The sequence below is a fragment of the Nothobranchius furzeri genome, chromosome 10, assembly GCF_043380555.1.
Source record: "Nothobranchius furzeri strain GRZ-AD chromosome 10, NfurGRZ-RIMD1, whole genome shotgun sequence".
Classification (NCBI taxonomy): Eukaryota; Metazoa; Chordata; class Actinopteri; order Cyprinodontiformes; family Nothobranchiidae; genus Nothobranchius; species Nothobranchius furzeri.
In genome coordinates this window covers 54,244,019-54,263,064 of record NC_091750.1, presented here as the reverse complement: position 1 = coordinate 54,263,064, position 19,046 = coordinate 54,244,019, and the positions used below count along the sequence as shown (strand labels likewise).

Genomic DNA, 19,046 nt, shown 5'->3' with positions numbered 1-19,046 from the left:
CATGTAAGGGCAATCCAACTGTTGTTTTGCACAGAGATTTTCTAACAAATATGGTTCAATTTAATTATTTTCATCATTGATTAATATGCTGATTGTTTTTGTGACAATTATTTGTATTGGATTGGCAATCAATTTTAGAAAAAGATAACATCGGTTAAAGTTTCAGCAGATTGACTCTGTAATTAACATTAGCCCAGCAGCCAAATGATAAAAATGCAATTCTTTTAAAATAATTAGAATACAAATATTTCTAATAAAATAACAGTAAAGTCATTTATTTGTTTTTAAAAAGCTGTTTTTCTATCCACAAATTCACTTCTGTACTTGTTTTGTATTTGAACAGTCTCAACCATAGATGTGAATACGTAGATGCCCCACTGGGCGCTGGAGAGCGTAACAATGTGGGCCTCCTCACCACAGATATGTAAATAAACATATTTAAACATTATATACATGTCTATGCTCCTCAGTCTATGCAGAGTGTGCAACTATGACCGTTTTTGTGCAGCCCATGGTTGTAACACATTTGAAAACAGGTCATGTGGGATTACTAATGACTTTTCTAAGCTACCTGGTGGGATTCTAAATTTTAATTTATTTTCTTAAATTATTTGTATGTTTTAATTATCATGTCATACAATGTGTCTGATTTTGTGAAAAAGTTTTACAACGTGTGTTTTTTAGTTGGGTAAGCACAATCCTCAGCAGAAATGAATGAACTTGGTTCCAATGAGACCCATCTAAGATGTCGGCGGGCCACTACGGCAGCGGAAGTCCATGTGGGCGGGGCGTCTGCGGTCTCAACCTTCCAACAACAAACCGAAAAAAAAAATCATAGATCAGTGGAAGCATAATGTGTGTGTGTGTGTGTGTGTGTGTGTGTGTGTGTGTGTGTGTGTGTGTGTGTGTGTGTGTGTGTGTGTGTGTGTGTGTGTGTGTGTGTGTGTGTGACAAACAGAGCGCCCCGTGAACGAGCTTGTAAGGGCGCGCGCGTGCGGAACACATTATATGGAACACCGGGTTCGTCCTGGGCCAGCTGACCACGAATCAGCCAATCAGAAGTCGTTATCTGTTGTAAATAAATTGCCGCTTCCAAACGCTGTGAACAGCTGGTGCAGGAGCAAACAGAAAGGAAGAACCGAAGGAACATGGTGTTGGACGAGTCCGTCAGCGGTGAGTTGCAGTTTTATGTTACTGTCTACATTATCAGAGGGACATAAACCTGGACGACTTGGTCACTAACTCAAGACAAAGCGTCTACATTCACTGTTTTTGTCTGAGATGCATCCCAATTTCGAATGAAATTATAAATATTTTTTTATTTCAAACACCAACCAGGAAAACGATCCTGTGTAAATTATTTAAAATTCCCCAGATTTCTAAGTCCTAAACCAAAGGCGTTACACAATTTAGCTGTTTTTAGTTCGTTATAAAGAAACAAATGAATATTTGTATTATTAGTACAAATAACCGTGATTTGTCGTTTATATTTCTCTATTAGTACTTGATCAAAGTGGATGTAAGGCATATTGATCCTCAAGAATGTTCAAAAGTGCACTGTAATAATGGATTGTGATGGAATAGCACATTTTGCTGCACTTGGGGGACTGAAGTGAAATCTAAGAAGTTAAAGGTTAATAGTAAAACACACTAGTGCTTTTGTATTTTTGTGATTTTCTTTATGTAAAATCACACAATTTTAACAAATAGAAATTTTCTAACTTAAATAATATGCGGGAAATACTGATTTGTCCAAGTTAGTGTTACATAATCTCAATTTTAAAGTAAAAGCCTGAAAAGTCTAATTAAACATGAGTTGTGTTGATAAAATAAGTTTATTTTTACTCATTTATTTGCTATGTGAGTTCAGGAAAAAAAGATGGTGTTTTAATCTTGGTAATATTTACTGAGTGATGAAGCTGTTGCACATCTGTTTGTGTCTACAGAGAGGAGGAAGGCAGAGGGGAGAACAGTAAGCAGAGGACAGGTATGACGGCAGCTTTGCAATGAAGAAGAAACGTCAGAAAAAGTTAATTAATAGCATTTAATCAAACAGGTTAAGCAGCAAAACAAGTCATAACCTGTGTGTGTGGACTTGCATGCATTATTATCTCCATGATTGATGTCAAGTTGTTGTTGTTGTTCACCTCAAGGGCAACATGCCGATTATCACTTGTAAGTCGCTTTGGACAAAAGCGTCTGCTAAACACATAAACAGAAACATTATGTTTTCCTTTTTCAGCCTTCTTGGTTTTGTTGCTGCTTGTTTTTTCATGGAGAACCACTTGGTTATTAGGCTGCAGAACTCTTGTTTTCATAACCTGTTCAGACAAAACTGGTGTCGGTGCAGGATCCGCTCGGGTGCAGGATCCGCTCGGGGTCCTTCGACTGCCGACGACGTCACATTACTGCAAATCTACTCTGCTTTCACACATACTTTTTGGAAAGACATCAGCAGTTTTGTTAATAAATTCTTGTTAACACCTAAATGTTCTTTATAATTGTAATTTCTTAAAGAGCAAGTCAACCCCTACCAGAGTCTAACTCCACTCCCACTTCATGTTTGAAAAATGCAACAAATGCTGTTGCCTGGCAGACAGAGGAGCTGTTAAAAAAATACACACACACACAGGCTCACGACAGCATTGTGACATCATAATGTACCAGTTTACATCATAGCATACCTCAGCCAATAGCGGTGGCAGATTTAAATTAAAATACAGTGCAGAGTTTTTACCTGACAACGGCACAACACTGCCAGTTTTAGGCAGAATATTTAAATTTTAACTAAGATGCACTGAAGTGCCAAATTATTGACTACACATGTCTGCAGCACGATTAGACACTCGTTTATTTAGTTTATCGGCAAAAAATGATTATTTGGGGGTGACTTGCTCTTTAATAAAACACCATATTATCTTTGTTTTGTAAAAAATGTGAAGCCGCATAAAACCAACATCGGACTGACAAAAAAATAGAACAGTTCTTATATGTGAAGCCATATCTGTTTGTATTAATGCGGAGTTCGTCTGTGTAATTCCTTAGTAGTTATCTAAATACATTCTTTGGCATGCTTGGTGTCTTTCAATAAAGTTTTTATATTTTATTTTGCCCCATTTCATCAACATCAAGAGTTTTTGAGGGTCGCCGTTTATCATTTGATTATATTTTACATTTCCTTTAGAAATTCAAACATTTTCTCCAAAAAACAGTTTTTTGGACTACAGTACTAAGACCGCAAATTTGTTCTGACCAATCAAAATCATAACATAACTTCCGTAAGATTCATGTTCAGCCAATCAACTACTTTGACGTCATCGGCAATCGAAGGACCCCGAGCCGATCCTGTACCGACACCGGGCAACCAGGCAAAGCCCTGCTCACGTTTAAACAATGTCAATTTACTGTATTCTCTCGTTGCTGTTTTCGTTTAGCTCATGCTGAAAGGTAAGTTTTTTTTTAATTTTTTTATTACTTTCCTCCTGTTTTAAACTACTGGGACTGAATTCCTGTGCAACAGGCTCAACCTGAAAAGCTGCTCCCTCTAGTTGTGGATCAGTTGCTAACATGAAGTCATCGTTTGTGCTCAAAAAAGGAGAAAATTCACTTCAAGTTTATTTATATAGCGCCAAATCACGACAAGAGTTGTCTCAAGGCACTTCGCATAATAAAACCTTCCAATACAGAACAATCTGAAACTTCAGGCCTGAGACCTTCCTGATAATCGTTTAACATTGTTCCCACCGTTGCCATGGTGACGCTGGAGGCAGCCAGGGTAAAAGTTGTCATTTTTTTTAGAAAGTCTGAAGAATGCGACTCTTATCCCTAGATGGAATTCCTGCTGACTGATCGGATACAGTTCCCTTTCACTGGTGAAAGCTTTCACTTCTCTGAGGAAACCACTGGACATGAAGGAGTTTTAGTATCGATCCAGAACAAACTTTTTTATTTTTTCTAATAACAGTAAATTCATCTTAGCAGCCACGGTATTGTTTCTTTACATAACCTGAAGGCAGCTTCAGTGTGTTATCTTTTTTAAAACATGGCTGTTTTTACATGTTTCTCCATCATTAAGTGCATGTTTCAGAAATGCAATACAGCTCAATATCTGTGGATTACACCACATGTTCAGTTTCTGTCTTTTTGTTTTTGTACTGCAGGAGGCCCCTGGAGGACTGTGGGATTCTGTAAAGAAAGCTGCATTTGTAATTGGATCTGGAATATTGTTCTTGGCTGCCTTTGGCAACTCGCTGACATGGTAAGAGGACCATTGCACTGCTAACATCCAGTGGATGAGTGAGATTATTGCAGATTGGGAAAGATGAAGGGCAGAATTATCTAGATGGTATTGGAGGGGCATGGTTGGAAAGATTAGATCAGACCAAGATGGTGGCTCTGATTTACATCAGAGGTTGACATCACATGACTGAGCAGGCTCTTATGGGGTTAGGGCTGGGGCCAAATAACTAAACCGTGATGGAGAAAAGCACAATTTGACCCATAGGTGTGCATGGAGGGGGTGGTGCCCATCATGCATACTGGAACCAGCCACTAGGGGGCACTTGCATGACATTCAAATGGCTGGTTTTATCTATGCTAATGATGTAGGGAGGCTTTAAAGGTGTAAAACACAGAATAATATATTTTTTAATTGTCATTTCTGATAAACGAGTGTTCAACACCTTAAAGAAAAAACAAATGAAAAGTGATGGACTTCTTCCAACAGGCACCTTCAGAAGTTCTGGGGAGCTTCAGGAGACTTCTGGCAGAACTTGTGGACAAAAGTCTACGTGGCCTTTGAGGGTCATGATGCTGCTTTGTTCTTTATAGGTAAGAAACTCTCCATAGTCAGGCTGCAACTGGTAGGATGTAGGGGTGGTTGGTTTGTAGAAGTTATCCAAATTTCTGCAGACTGAGATCTTCCAGCATTGCAACAATATCAACATATATTGATCATTTTTATCCCATCGGACAAAAACGCCGGTTTATTATGTGAATGCTATCCAGTGTTCCCTCTGTTAGATGTTCCAGTAGTTGGACTCTTCTGCTTCCCCGAACAGGAACAATGCTTGCCCCCACTTTGGCCTTCTGGGGTTGTAATCTTCTCCTGCTGGTGGTGGACACCACTGGTAAACCGTCTTTCATCACCCGGTACCGTATCCAGCAGGACAAGAATAATCCGGTACGCTCCAGATACTCAACTACTGTTTTTCTTTTTCATATACTGAGCTTTCATTTCTCCTTGAACAAAACGTCTCATGACCGCAGGAATCTCCTCATAATAAATCAGTCGTATTTTTTTAGTGGGACTCGATCAGCAAGTGACTTCATCTGGACCTTTTTGAAAATGGTCTTTTTTTTTTTCCAAGACCGCTTCTTATCACCACTTCTATAAAAATTACAACACAAATTTTCTAAAATGACTGTTTTGCCACGATAATCTCAGACAGATGGGACACATCGGGTCCTCAGTGATCCTAATGTGATGTGTCCAAGCCTGAACAAAGTTCTCCGACTGTGTTTGATTAACAGATGTTGTTGCACGCTGCAGAGATAAAGACATTACTGATAACCAAGAGTGGCAACAGTAAATAAATTAGTGATACTTTATCAAGCCAGGACAGGGAGCACACAGGAAGCTCATTTATTGATCTGAGGAAATTGCTTTTAGGTTATTTTTTTATCAAAGAGCCATGAATTGTGCACATTTGCATTTGCATAACCTTTTATGACTCCATCAGAGTTCATCCCTTCACCCGAGGGATTATAACTTTCATAATTTCATTAAACCCCTTTATCATCTCTGATGCTGTAATCTGTGATCTGTCTGAAAATGCTGTTTGGGTATTTTTCCAGGCTTTAGGACAAATTCTTGTTTAATCGGTCATCACTAATGAATGCAGAATGAACAGAACTTTTTGGCAATTGTCCAAACCTAACCCAAAAAAGGTCTTCAAATCAGTTATCTTTGTTTGAAATGAGTTTCTGTATAAATCAAAGTAATTCACAAAGACTTAATAAAATACAGATAAAACCAGTCTCAAACTTTTGAAGTTGTGCACACACTCATGCATACCCTCACTCTCATAGATCAGGGCCAACCCCAAGGCAAAAATTCTATTCAAATTCGATTCAAAGACGCTTTATTAATCCCAGAGAGAAATTAGAGTTTCAGTACACACAATTCTGAGATCAGACACACATACATAGGCAAAGACACATGACAAGAATTGGTGACTGTGGTCATTCGCAACCCGAGTCGCGCTACCTTAATAGAGATCAGAGGGGTTTACATGAGGATTGGGTTAGTTTTCAACCTCACAGGCTCAAGGGCACCAGATTCAGATAAGAAATTGTTTTGGGGCCAGACAGATTGATTTCTTCTCTGTCTTAAAGTTCCACTGGTCCTCAACCTCTCAAAATCCAATAATGGCGTGAATTAATCTATCCCAATCCGTGCTGATTCGTCCACTCGCTCCTTGATTGCATCCATCTTTTGTGCCAATGCGTGAATCTCAGCCAAGTTCCAAGCTTACGACTCATCTCGCCAATTATGAGTTTGTGCATTCACAGCGTGGTGTAATCCATCCCTGAGCTCCGGGAAAGAGCCAATATTCCTCGACGGCTCGTTAACTTTCCGGTAAGCCAGGTAACCTCCCAGGCCAAACAGCAGGAAACCTGACACCAACACCACGAATATCCATACGTCTTCAGAATCCTCTACAGACGGTTGAGAGAGGCAGATCAGGTTCCACTGTTTCCAGGAGTCCATGATATACCCAGCTGGCTCTGTCCCAGAGGGGCACCCGGGAGCCCCTTCTCCCGTTCTCATTGTTGAAAAAATTTGTCAATCGCGTTGACAGACCAACTGACCAGATCCATTTTTAATAATTTCCAGAAAAAATGCAGAAAGCGCCGTACACCCAAAGACAGGACAAAGAGTCTTGGGATGAGGAGGGATGAAAAAGAGAAAAAAAGCGTCTGTACTCTCCAAGAGCCGGAAGAATGAAAAGTGATAAAATGTATAAATGTTATGAAAAGCTGATGTCTCACTGGGTGTGTGTGGCTCTTTATAGGATGCAAAAAAATATCGATACTCTGAAATATCGTGATACTTTGTGTTCTAATGCTGAATTTAAATTTAAAGTGGAGTATGGATGTATTTCTTTTGCTTGGTGCAAATCACACTCCCGACTGCTAAGTGGCAGCAGTTTTTACAGAACAAGATCTCATGATAACTGGATGCACCTTGGGCCCAATCCCAATACTCGCACTGCCCCCTACGGTCTTCACCAAAGTGCACTTGGAGGAAGTGCGCAGTAAGGCTTCGAGTGTCGAAATAATAGCCAAATTGGGGGCCGCGAGCATTGCGTCATCAACCGCAACCCATGCCGTTCGCTGTTTGTGCTAGTTTAACAAAAAATCTGTAACAACTTTCAATTTCGTGACAAAATTTACATTCATTGCGGCTCATGATGAATCTTAGTTTAAAACATTCAGAGCATGAATAAATATCAATTGTCTTAAAAATAACTCCTTTCATTTGAAAATGCCTTTTTTCAGAAAAGGCAATTAGGCCGTTGTTCCGTCTCCTTCTCAAAATTCCCATGCAGCAATGGATTGTGGATAATACCCTTAGCAGATCAAGGATGTAAAACGGGCGTGTTCAATTTCTGCACTTAAGAATTGGGACACCCTTCACACTCGCACTCCTGGACAGGAACCTGCAATTGAAGGGCGTAAGGGTGGAAGTACGGGTATTGGAATTGGGCATAAGTCTTTGGGCGGCACTGTTTCCTTCTATGTAAGCCTTCAAGGACAAAATGCATTTACTGATTTGTAATACTGATGGATACGGGTAGTATTGGGATTGGCCCTTAGAAGCGTCAGGCCTGCGTTTTTCCAATACGGAGCCCATCTACTTCCGGAAAACGGAAATGAGAAACAATTAATTCAAGTCAGTGCGGCTATAAAAGCTATGTTCTAATCCCGAGTGGGGCTATAAAAGCTATGTTCTAATCCCGTTTGATATGTGCCATGGATTTCACTTATGATGTCTGTACATTTTAAAGGTGTGTTTTGATGCCAACAAAGCGCTTATTTTACAACGGCAGCAAGTTATTTTAGGTTTTGTGTGAAAAGATGTATAGAACTACAAATGTTTCTCACCAAATTGACATAATCAAACCAGACACGAAGAAAAAAATTGAGTTTGGTGAGCTTCCAATCTTTTACCCAGGAGGACATTAAACGTGGAGAAAACCAAAGCAAACGATCTAGTCATGTGTGAGATTCTGCGGTGATGTCCTATATATGCAATGTCTGATTTTGTAGTCTTCTTACAAGCTGATAGATCTAAAAGTTTATCTTATAAAATGGCTTTTTTAGCTCCATCCACTTGCATTCAGTTTTTCATTGTTCCTGGTGGGATGAGACTTTGACTCAGTCTTAAAAATTGCAAAATTCTCCTTTCATTATTGTATTATTGTAACAAGTTGTAACATATGTGAGATTTACGGCCATCTAAAGGTTTATAAAGTAATTTGAGTGTGACCGTTTTTGATATTAAAGCAGTTTTATTGGGCTGGGCTGGTTTTCAAATTGCAGCTGTTCAAAGAACTAATTTCAGATAATGGTTCATAACTCACTGAATATCATAATACTTTACTGTACTCAGTTTTGTATCTCTCTTTTGGGGGGTGTTCATTAAAAAAATGCAAATCTGATAAATGCTTTAAAATTTGTATTTAGAAACAAAACAAAGATAAATGGACGTTTGATGAGCTACGCTGACCGAACATAACCCACAGGAACAGTTCTGCGCTCTGGTGATTCATTAACTTACACAAATAAAAGCGATTTTGCTTTTCAGGGGAAGATCAAACAGAAACTTTGGTTCTTGGTTCGGTTCTGCATGAACAAATGGGAACCTCTGGTTCATAGAAAAGCTTTCTGTCGGATTATGAAAAACAAGTTTGTCTATAAACGGAACTAATCTCACAATGTGCCAGCATTTATCATTTTGTTGCTTTGAATATAAAAGAACATAATTATCTGTGCTGCATTGATAATGAGGTTGTTCTGCCCTCAGGTTGTGTCAAGTTAAACCCGTGCAAAGGTCCAGGTTCACTGTGTTCTCATGCAAATGCACGAAGACCATAAACATATTTATAACCAGGGTTCATAGGTTTAAGATAAACACTGACCTGATGGTAAAAGATCAGTAGCCACATGCGCTAAATGTTGAGATTTAGTCATTTTCTGTGTTACTTAATTGTGTTTTCTGAGATTTGACTGCGGTGTGATTTCTATGCCTATGTAGGTGGATCCTGTGAAGCTGCGCCAGGCGGTGAAGACTGTCCTCTTTAACCACATGTTCATCTCCGGCCCGATGGTGGTGGTCGTTTACCTCCTGATGTCCTGGAGAGGTGACCCCTGCGGTCCCGAGCTGCCCACCTTCCACTGGGCCCTGATGGAGCTGGCTGTCTTCTCCATGCTGGAGGAACTTTTGTTTTACTACTCGCACAGGTAGGGAGCGATCTGCTTTAACAGCACACGCGTCTTTTACACGGATACTTCACGTGAGTCTCCTCTACATTCCCAGGTTGTTCCACCATCCCAGCCTCTACAAGCACTTCCACAAACAGCACCACGAGTGGACTGCTCCCATTGGACTCGTCTCCATTTACGCTCACCCCCTGGAGCACGTGGTATATAAAAGTTTGTTTCGTGCTTTGATTTAAACTCCGTAACCGTGAAGATTCCGACAGGTGTTGTTTTGCTGTTAGATCTCCAACACGCTGCCCGTAGTAATCGGGCCAGTGATTCTGGGCTCACACATCTCCTCAACCTGCATGTGGTACTGCTTGGCTCTTGTCAGCACCACCATCTCTCACTGTGGATACCACCTCCCCTTCCTGCCCTCCCCTGAGTTTCATGACTTCCATCATCTCAGGTGAGTCTGCCTAATCGCATTACTTGTTTTTCATTCATCTTTTGAATGTGGGATGTTATTTATTTATAGAAGTAATGGGGAACCTTAAATATCCAGGTCCTGATGAAACATTTGATCTCTGACTGAATTTGTCACATGGAATTTCAGACATGAACATGTTTGGAACGCACCAAATACATTAGGGAAAAACAAGAAAAAGGAAGATTTCTATAAATGACTTTAGATACCCAAACTAAAGTTTAAAGACATTGTCTAAAGGTGTATTATTCTGGTTCCAGGTTCAACCAGTGCTTTGGGGTTTTTGGTGTTCTGGACCGGCTCCACGGCACTGACGCTAAATTCCGAGAGACCAAGCAGTATGAACGGCACGTTCTTCTTACCAGCTTCACCCCTCTCACCCAGAGCATCCCTGACTCACCCAAAAAGAGCCAATAATGGCCTCTTAACCTTTCTAGTTCCTACTCAAGTGATCATTTTAAATTTCATGTATTTGATTTTAAACTGTGAAGCTCTGCTACAACTCCCAAACTTCACTTTTCTGTGACAAAATCCAGATTTTCCTTTTGAGAAGCAGATCATATCTAATTACTGGGACAGGATCTGGATTAATGTTTGTGCAGCAGATGTAACCGAACTTCTACCTAAGCAGGCACTGCACCTTATTTTCTGTTGTTGCATCCAATTTAAACTGTATGACTTCATCACGGCGCACCAATCATGTTCTCACGCTGGAGCAAACGCAATTTCCATGGCAACGAGTTGGCGCTTGTGCAGTGTGACAGGTTGAGATAAATTCGGTTCTTATGCATTTGCCACTACAATGCCAAACATGATTAAATTGGCCGAATTCACATAGCAAGACATAAAGGGTTACTATGCAGTTTTGGCTTGCGTTTAGCACCCTCTAATGTTTGTTAGTAAAACCAAAACTCCTTGCTGTGCGTTTATATATATAAAAAAAAATAATCTAACTTCTCAGCCTTCCCTAGTGTCTAAACAAATTGGTTGTGTTCAGAACCTGAAACATGCAGGAAATTTGCTGGAAATGGACTCTAGCGCCAGGCACGTACGCTCCACTTAACAGGAACCAGTCTGTAAACTCTGAAGTTGCAAGTGCAATATTCTGGCCACAGAGTGACATTTCATCCATGGGTTTCACATATGCCCGCAAATTTTAAAGACACATTCTGATGCCAAAAAAGGGTTTCATTTTGAATGGGGGCAAAAGTTATTTTAACTGTTGTGTGAAAATATGTCCAGGACTACTGTGCATCACCAAATTGACGTTATCAAACCAGACACTGAGAAAAAGAGGAAAAATAGCTATGAATCCTTCATCCAGGACGAAAGAACTACCATAAATCTGTCCATGAGGCAAGTAGCAGCTACTCTAGGGGAGAGGGGATGACTTATGTGCGACCGTGCCGACAGCTGGTTTATAGTCATGCATCATGAGTTTTCTCCGTTTGTAAAAGTCTGTAAAGTATGTGACTGGCATGGTCGAAACACATTATTATTTAAATTGACGTACATCATATGTGCGATTCAGGGCGTGAAGCCAAGAAAATCAGAAAATAACCGTTTTAGCCCAGTATTTTTTCATTCTTCCAGAGACCCATGAGCAGACCAGAAAACTCCCTATACTAACATGTTTAATGACCCTGACTTAATTGGAGTGCTCCCGATGTGCTAAGCAAACCAGAGCACACTTAACACACCACACACGGCAGGAAGATTATCTTTAAAGACATCACAGTAATCCAGGGCATCCTTAATATTGTTTAAAAAAAATTATATATATAATGAATTTCTTGTGTGTGTGAACCGGGCCTAAGAGGAATATTGGGTCTTTGGGACAGATATACTTAATAAAATAGTTTTTCCTCAGTTTTCACTTTTAACTGTTAAATTTAGGATTTTTATTTTTTTTTTTCAAATAAATGCTCTTCTTAAGACTTTCCATCACTTCGACTACCAGCTTCCTGCACCAAAACCAAACCTCCAAATGCTGCCAAAGACTTAAACTAAACATCTGAACTTCTAATGTAATTAATCTGACATTTTCTTATGTATGATGGGATTTCTAGAACTACCATGACTTTTAAACTAATTTTATCTACCGGTACTTTATTTCCATTTTGAATTTCAGTGTTAAACCTGGATTCATTCCTAAACGGATTTCCTAACGACACTTAAAAGCACCACGATGTAGCTCCAAGAGTTGCACTTTATTGTTGTGGCACTTAAACTTCTCTAATGTTAAATGTGAACTTTTATACAATTTACTAAACTATTGGTTATGAAGCCGTCTGTAATAAATAAAAGTTTTTCTGTGTGTGTTTGTGTGTGTGTTTTTAGTGTTCAGTCACATGAGAAATGATTCCACAGCATCTGGTGTTTAAGGTTTTTTGTCAGTTTTTGTGTTTTTTTTTCTTTATTAAAGGAAAAGCATAATTACTACAAATTACAAATGACACTAATAGCGAATCACGTCAGCCTACAAAGCAGATATTATGAATATTAAATGTTATAATACAAGGTCTCATTCAAGTATTTTACATTTTTCCCATTTTATATATTTTTTTGCTCCTTTTATCCATTTAATCTTTTTTTTTTCCTCATGACAAGCCTAGGATCATGTTCTGAACTTTAATGGTTCATACAGTTGTTGCTTAATCATATGGCTTTATGGAAATCTGTCCTATTATTCTCAGTCTCCAGACATCAGAACCTGTCACTCTTTTCCTTCCCACTTTTCCATGTCTTTCTCTGATCTTCCCATCTTCAGTCTGCTCCTGTAAAACTGATGATCCGAGTAGGCAGCGCCCCCTAGAGTTTGTGAGGGCAGCTAGCAGCACTTTGATGCTGTAAACCCCCCAATAAGTTGTTCACAAACAGGTGATGATCACATTAAAGGGAGGTGACAGGGTGGTGGTGGGGGGGGGGGGGGGGAATAACGGTCCATCACATCCAATCACTCAAAGGCTTCTGGGGAAAAAAGTGTGTTTTTGTTGTGGCTCATATGCTTCAGCCTGGTAAACACTGCAGCAGCTGGAAGTCTAACAGATTCAAACCTCCCTGAAGATGTGACGTGAAGCTGAAGCATGTGGGGAACAGCTCCAATTAGCTTTTTATTTTACATCCAACAACGCTGGATTTGAAGGGAACAAACGGAAAAACACTGACAGGAAAACGTGACGTACACCGTAGGTACCGACAGGCTGAATCATCACTACAGCTAGACTTGAAGAATCAAAAACAGGCACAGTTTCGTCTAAATATACCAGGTTTCAATGATGTCACTGCAGCTAAAAGAAACAAGCAACAAAACAACTGGTTCATTTCTGTGTGAGCTAAGACTTTTCAAATCTCAAAAAAAAAAGAAAATAAAAGTAAGATTTTCTTTCAAACCTACGAAACATATGAAACAAAACTGATGGTTCAGTAATTAGTTAGCCAGGTTTTTGTTGGAAATCAGACTCCCAGTTTGACAACGGTGCAAAATAGTCGTCAGATTCTACAGGAGTCATCCCGACTTCACCCAGGTGAAGACGTTCCCTTTTGTGTGATCACACGGCTTTGATTTTTGAAATCCAGATGTTTTTTTTGAGCCACATCTCCAGAGTAAACTCTAGGCTCTAGAAACACAGCAAATGGAAGTTAAAAAGCAATAAGAGTTAAAAATAGAACACACATATAGGCAAAGATGTGTGTTCTGTAAGGGCTAAAACAAAGCAGGGGATCGTTCCTCTTCATCAGTCTAATTCACAGTTTCGCCAGTGGAAAGGGAATCTGTTGGATATCATCAGGTCTCGAGCTGGATCAGGGTTTCCATCAGAGGAAAACAAAAACACGAAGCCGCTGCTGCAACTGTATCTGACTGCACTCCTTAGTGTTCACACCTGTAACCGATGTGAGAAACAGGAAGCAACAAGGTCCAATACCAGCGTCTGTTCTCCTCACAATCATCTAGTAGTCCAGAGTGAGGATTTCAGTCCTGCAGCGGTGTTGATGCTCGACTGATGGATGGATGGATAAACAGATGAATGCAACATGTCTGACAGATGTGGGAAGAGAAGCACCCAAAAGGAAGTCGTCGTCAAGTCCCACTTCCTTTTTTTATTTTATTTTGAAGGGTCGTAGAGGAACGGTGATGAACTTCCATCAGCTTTCAGCACACAAAGCTACAAGTCGTCACAATAACAGATCAAAGGACACGTGGAAGACAGTTCACAGACAAAGATGAAAGGAAGCGGAGGACAATTTGGCAGACAAAACGCCACCCAGTGGCCTCAGGTGGAAACCGATGAGACAAATGGTGATTTTGATGCTGTTCAATCGACAGAACGGTGGCGGGCACAAGTTGGAAGCAGTAAAACCATCAAAATAAGGCAACTTTCAATAATCTGTCCAAAGTGAGGGGTTGAAACAAGTCACTTATTCTTTCATAGTTCCCCCTCGGTATCCAGCCATAAAGGAAATCAAATATTTCTCTGTTTGAGCCCCGGGTCTGGAGAGGTCGGTCGCCCAGTTGAAACCACTTTGGTCCGGCTGAACGTCGGGAGCAGCTCAGCTTCCAGATCAGTCCGGTTCAACCACCTCCTGCTAAAGAATTCTGAAACACGACGTCTGAGGAGGAATCCAAATCTTTCAGCCAGCAGGAGATCAGAGAGCGAGGGGGAGGGAGGGGGAGTCGACTTAGCAGGAAATAAAAGTCTCGGACCGCTCAAGATGTGTTTTTTTTATTCCCTCACGATTTATTTGTCTAATTAAGGTTCTAAATTACTCCAAAGGATCTAATAAAACTTGAGAAGGTGGCTTTTGTTTTCATCAGATGCAGAGCTGGAGGCTCCTCCCCCTCCGGTGGCGCAGAAAGAACCGGTGATTTGAAGACGTGGTGCAGTCGATCCAAATGGGCCAGCGCATCGGTGCAGCAGTTATTTCAGAGCTTTGGCGTCCGGTGTGGGATCAGCGCTGTGGGCGGGGGCTTTCTGGGAGGGGGGTTTGGCAACATCCTTAGAGGCAGGGGCGGAGCCTCCGCTCGCCTGGCTGTGAGGTCGGCTGGAGGACTGGGAGGGATGGCGACGGCGACCGTCCCCACTGGACGCGTGTCTTTTCCGGCCTCCTTCCTCCATCGGTGGCTGGAAACAACAATAATTATCAGTATCAGAATTTATTTCACCTTTAATCTGGATTAAAACAAAAACTCTTACATCTATTCTGAAATCCTCCAGTCGTTTAAACTTGCTCAGGTGCTCCTGGAGTTTCGGGTCGATCTCCAAAGTCTTGGCTTTGGAGTATTTGAGGAAAGCCCAGAACTTCTCCAGTCCATAAAGCTGACCTGAGATCAGCAGACACAAACACAGTTTTATATACTTTCACCAACAAACGCTCGTTTAGGAGGCCTAAACTGTCAGAATGATCCGCTTCATGTTTCCTCACCGGCTTCGTAGTCTTTGACGGTTTCCTCCTGGAAGTCCTTAAAGATGTCTGGTCTGAACTTCTTCTCCAGACCGTAGCTGTAGTACCTGAACAAGCACTCTAAACCGTACCTGTCGCCCACAAACACACGAGGAATCAATTTCAATCAGAATTTAGAAACACAAGTTCTCAAAGCCGTCACCTCACCTGTAACCTTCTTTCCCGTCCTCCACCACCAGCTGTCTGAACTCCTCGTACATCTTCCTGTTGAAGTGATCCCGCAAGAAAAACGACCAGAAGCGGAAGAGCGTGTTCATCTCCTGCGATTGGCCGATTCCAAGCCGCTTCCGCTCTGTGATTGGTGGAGAGCAGAGATGGGGTTACTCACAATGAAGGATTACTCCTGTAGAATAAACCGTGAGGAGGCGACGTACCGTTGAGGCAGCGCCGCCGGTACTTGTGGTAAACGTGTTGCGTGAAGCCGTTTTCCTTGAGCAGCTCGTGCGACGGGTGCTGGAACTTGGGGAGGGACTGGGGGGTGCAGCCGATGTTGCTAAGGGCGGGGGTGCCCTCTGACGGGCTGGCGTTAGAGCTGGGAGGGAGGCACAAGGAGCAAGAGTTCAGTTAGATCCGAGACTGGGAGGAAAACATCAGCGGCAGCATCAGCACATGGACGTCCCACCTGACGGAGGCGGTGCGGGAGCGATGTTCTCTCGAGTCCATCACCCAGCCAACATGACACTCCAGCGGCGGGTTTGAGCTGTGCCGGGTCTTCCTCTTTCTGGGCGTCTGAAACAAACCCAACAAGCGTTTATCGTTCCTGTCAGTCTATAAGACCTCTCGCTTTACCAAACCGCTTCCCCTCACCTTGGCGTCAACCGGACGACTTTCCTTCACCACCGGGTAGAAGCGTGGCGTCATGGTTGGGTCTTTTCGGTGAGGGGTGCGAGGCGTGCGGGGCGTCCGGGCACTGCGGTAGTTGGGTGACTCGGGCACTGTGGTGGGGAGCGAGCGGGCTGTAGACGAGGGTTCGGGGGCTCCAAAGAGTTTGTTGGCTAGAGCGTCTGTAGGAACTGAAGACGACGCAGAAGGAAAAGTCAGGAGTTAAATCTCTAAAACCGCCGGCTCATTCTATTACAACCGTCTGAGTTTCACATTTCAACGTGTTTAGAGACGGAAAACAAATGAAACAATCCCGTTTTTATCCACTAGATCATAATAGACTCAACTCAGCCATCTGACCTCAGAAAAGAAACATTCCAAGTTTTTACTCACCTTCATAAAGGAAAACCATCGACTCTAAAACAGTCTGACTAATCGTTTCTTCTTGCCCAACAGTAGTTGGGTTGTCTTTATTAATATCAACATTTGAAGTTTAATCTTTTCCATGTTGCACCATCAGGTAGATGAAGCTGGATTAAAGCGGCTTTAGGTTTACACAAACACGCGTGTCCTTACTCTGTTGGGGCCGCGGCGGCCCGGGGGGGACCTCCTGGTTGGGGTCAACGGGAGGTTCTGGTGTCAGACAGTCGAACTCCTCACGGCTGATCAGGTGGACCTTCTTGAAGTTCTCCACCTCTTGCTGTAAAAAGAAATTTGAGAAAAGTTATTGTGATTTTCATCAGAGCAAACTGCTGGGATTGTCGGTAACTAGAACAGAAACTAACGTAGAACTGGTTTAAACCAGAAAAGCTTTCGCATGAACACTGTGAAATGATCAGACCTCATCTGCAGCAGTCTGGAGACCGAGACGCAGCAGCAAAGCACAGCAGCCAGAAACACCCTCTTCACCTTCATATCTGACACGAACTGTTCCCACACACACACACACACACACACACACACACACACGCACACAGCTTCTACTTCTACTCAGAAACCCACAGACACACACAGCCCTTTATCTAAAGCTCAGGGTAAGGACAGCTCCCAGGTGGTTTCTCTCCCTGATCCTGATCAGATGTGACTCACAGCGACGGGTAAACTCCGAGTCTCTTCCATTTTCTTCCTCCTCGACCCGGCGGCTCCGATCCCCAGGCCGAGACCTTCCATGTGGGGTTTATTTATAAACAAACTGCCTTTGTTCCGCGCAGCGCTGGATGAGTGCCGGTGAACACGTGAAGGTACCACAATGCAACAAAAAGGCAGCGAGGACAACAAAACTAAACAAAAACTACTTTGTGTTTCCATTCCACATCCAGAAACAGCTCCAGCTGCCACTGAATGCATCTCCTCGTCCTCCAGTTTCGTGCAGAAATGTCTCCAAAACGTGAGACAGAAACCGCCAGAGCATGCCCAGCACCTGCTGTTCTGGTGATGTCATCAAAGAGTGCAACCTCACCTTGATGGTGGCGTACTCGGGCTCGAAGTTGTCTTCCCACAGGTCCTGCTCGTAGTAGAAGAGCCCGTCGTTGATGACTTTGGCCAGCTCGCTGGTCAGCTTGGCGCGCGATGTGTGCTGACCGGTGCGGTCGCCCCCCGGATGTTTTCTCAGGTAGGGCGGCGTCTGCGTCACAATCAGGATCTTGTTGATGTCGTTGTCGTCCAGCTCACCGTCCGTCTCCTCGTCCGACCAGTCGGTGAAGGTGTTGCGGCGTCCGTCTATCTGCTCCATCTCCTCATCGAACATGAAGTCCAGCTCCTCGGGTTCGTCCTGCTCTGCTCCGTCCTAATCAGACAACATAACACCACATCATCGTACAATCAGTAGACATGCATCTGTAAACAAAAATAACAAAACGCCTCAAACCGTTGGATCAGAAGAGGGGAAAATGATTTCCTCACTCACCTTATTTCCTGAGACGACAGGGGATGGAGAGGAGCCGGGCCGAGGAACCAGAGACCGAAGAGATTCGTCCTTTTCTTTCTGCTGCAACACAGGGACCTGATGTGAGTCGCACAATAACGGTGGAGGTGAACCAAACACAACAAGATAATCTTCTGCTAAGTTTTCAAAGGTTTTCGGAGCTCACCTTCGGTCTGGCTGGAGAGGGTCTGGGCCTCTTCTTCACCTCGATCCAGGACTCGGAGTCCAGATCAGGGAGACTGGCGGAGAGGCCCTTGGGCATGGTCTTGAGGTTGGAGATATCTGGTTCAGTCTTGGTCAGTTGTTGAACTGGCGTGGAGGCTCTGGGAGACCCTGGAGAAGAGACGAAACCCCAGGTTGGTTTGATGTTTTAGAAACATGAAATCCCAACGAACCTTCCTCACCTCTGCGCTCTTCAGACATCTGTCTGGGAACAAACTCGGGGCAGTTGATGAGCTGGGAGAAGTCGGTGTGCGTGTGGTTGGGCATCATCAGACCAGGAAGAGGCCACTTCTCTGGGTCTTCCTTCCGCCGGATCTTCATGTCGATGATTTCCACCTCTTTGCTGCCCTTTAAAGCCTGGCAGCAGATAATCAATGTTCAGCTTCCAAACGCGTTTCTTTTTACTGTTCTATAAAAACAAACTCCAGCTCCGCTAACCTCGATGATGAGGTTGACGTCTGTAGTGAGCGCCTGAACTCTGTGGAAACTGGCGATGAGTCCGATGGGCAGGAAGCCCTCCTGATCCATCTTCCTCCGCAGGAAAAAGTCCCGCTCCAGATTGTCCAGACTGAAATAATACTCTCTACAGGGGTGAGAAGCGGGGTATTCAGAGGGAATTTGATGCACAATGAAACAAAACGA

The 19,046-nt window shown here is 42.7% G+C and overlaps 2 protein-coding genes across 5 annotated transcripts in view; one reads left to right on the top strand and one right to left on the bottom strand.

The window, feature by feature from the left end:
• Nucleotides 1-1,047: 1,047 nt before the first annotated feature.
• On the top strand, nt 1,048-10,489 carry faxdc2 (fatty acid hydroxylase domain containing 2). Its single transcript, XM_015961255.3, has 9 exons — nt 1,048-1,173; nt 1,947-1,987; nt 4,161-4,258; nt 4,727-4,830; nt 5,061-5,182; nt 9,323-9,528; nt 9,605-9,710; nt 9,789-9,955; nt 10,234-10,489. Exons 1-9 carry the CDS (start codon nt 1,149-1,151, stop codon nt 10,388-10,390), a joined length of 1,026 nt encoding a protein of 341 aa, XP_015816741.1. The 5' UTR covers nt 1,048-1,148; the 3' UTR covers nt 10,391-10,489.
• A 4,173-nt stretch (nt 10,490-14,662) lies between these two features.
• Nucleotides 14,663-19,046, bottom strand: part of larp1 (La ribonucleoprotein 1, translational regulator) — a 44,962-nt gene continuing 40,578 nt past the window's right edge. For 2 of the 4 annotated variants that reach the window (XM_015961251.3, XM_015961254.3), the window contains 13 exons: nt 18,843-18,987; nt 18,587-18,761; nt 18,349-18,515; nt 18,165-18,260; nt 17,718-18,044; nt 16,835-16,958; nt 16,244-16,449; nt 16,059-16,165; nt 15,811-15,968; nt 15,584-15,728; nt 15,398-15,507; nt 15,169-15,296; nt 14,663-15,096 (listed from right to left, as the gene is read on the bottom strand). In XM_015961251.3, the coding sequence (XP_015816737.1) occupies nt 14,893-15,096; nt 15,169-15,296; nt 15,398-15,507; nt 15,584-15,728; nt 15,811-15,968; nt 16,059-16,165; nt 16,244-16,449; nt 16,835-16,958; nt 17,718-18,044; nt 18,165-18,260; nt 18,349-18,515; nt 18,587-18,761; nt 18,843-18,987 (2,092 nt within the window). In that variant the 3' untranslated portion in view covers nt 14,663-14,892. The remainder of the gene's footprint in view (nt 15,097-15,168; nt 15,297-15,397; nt 15,508-15,583; nt 15,729-15,810; nt 15,969-16,058; nt 16,166-16,243; nt 16,450-16,834; nt 16,959-17,717; nt 18,045-18,164; nt 18,261-18,348; nt 18,516-18,586; nt 18,762-18,842; nt 18,988-19,046) is intronic. The other 2 variants (XM_015961252.3, XM_015961253.3) reach the window with 2 other exon arrangements.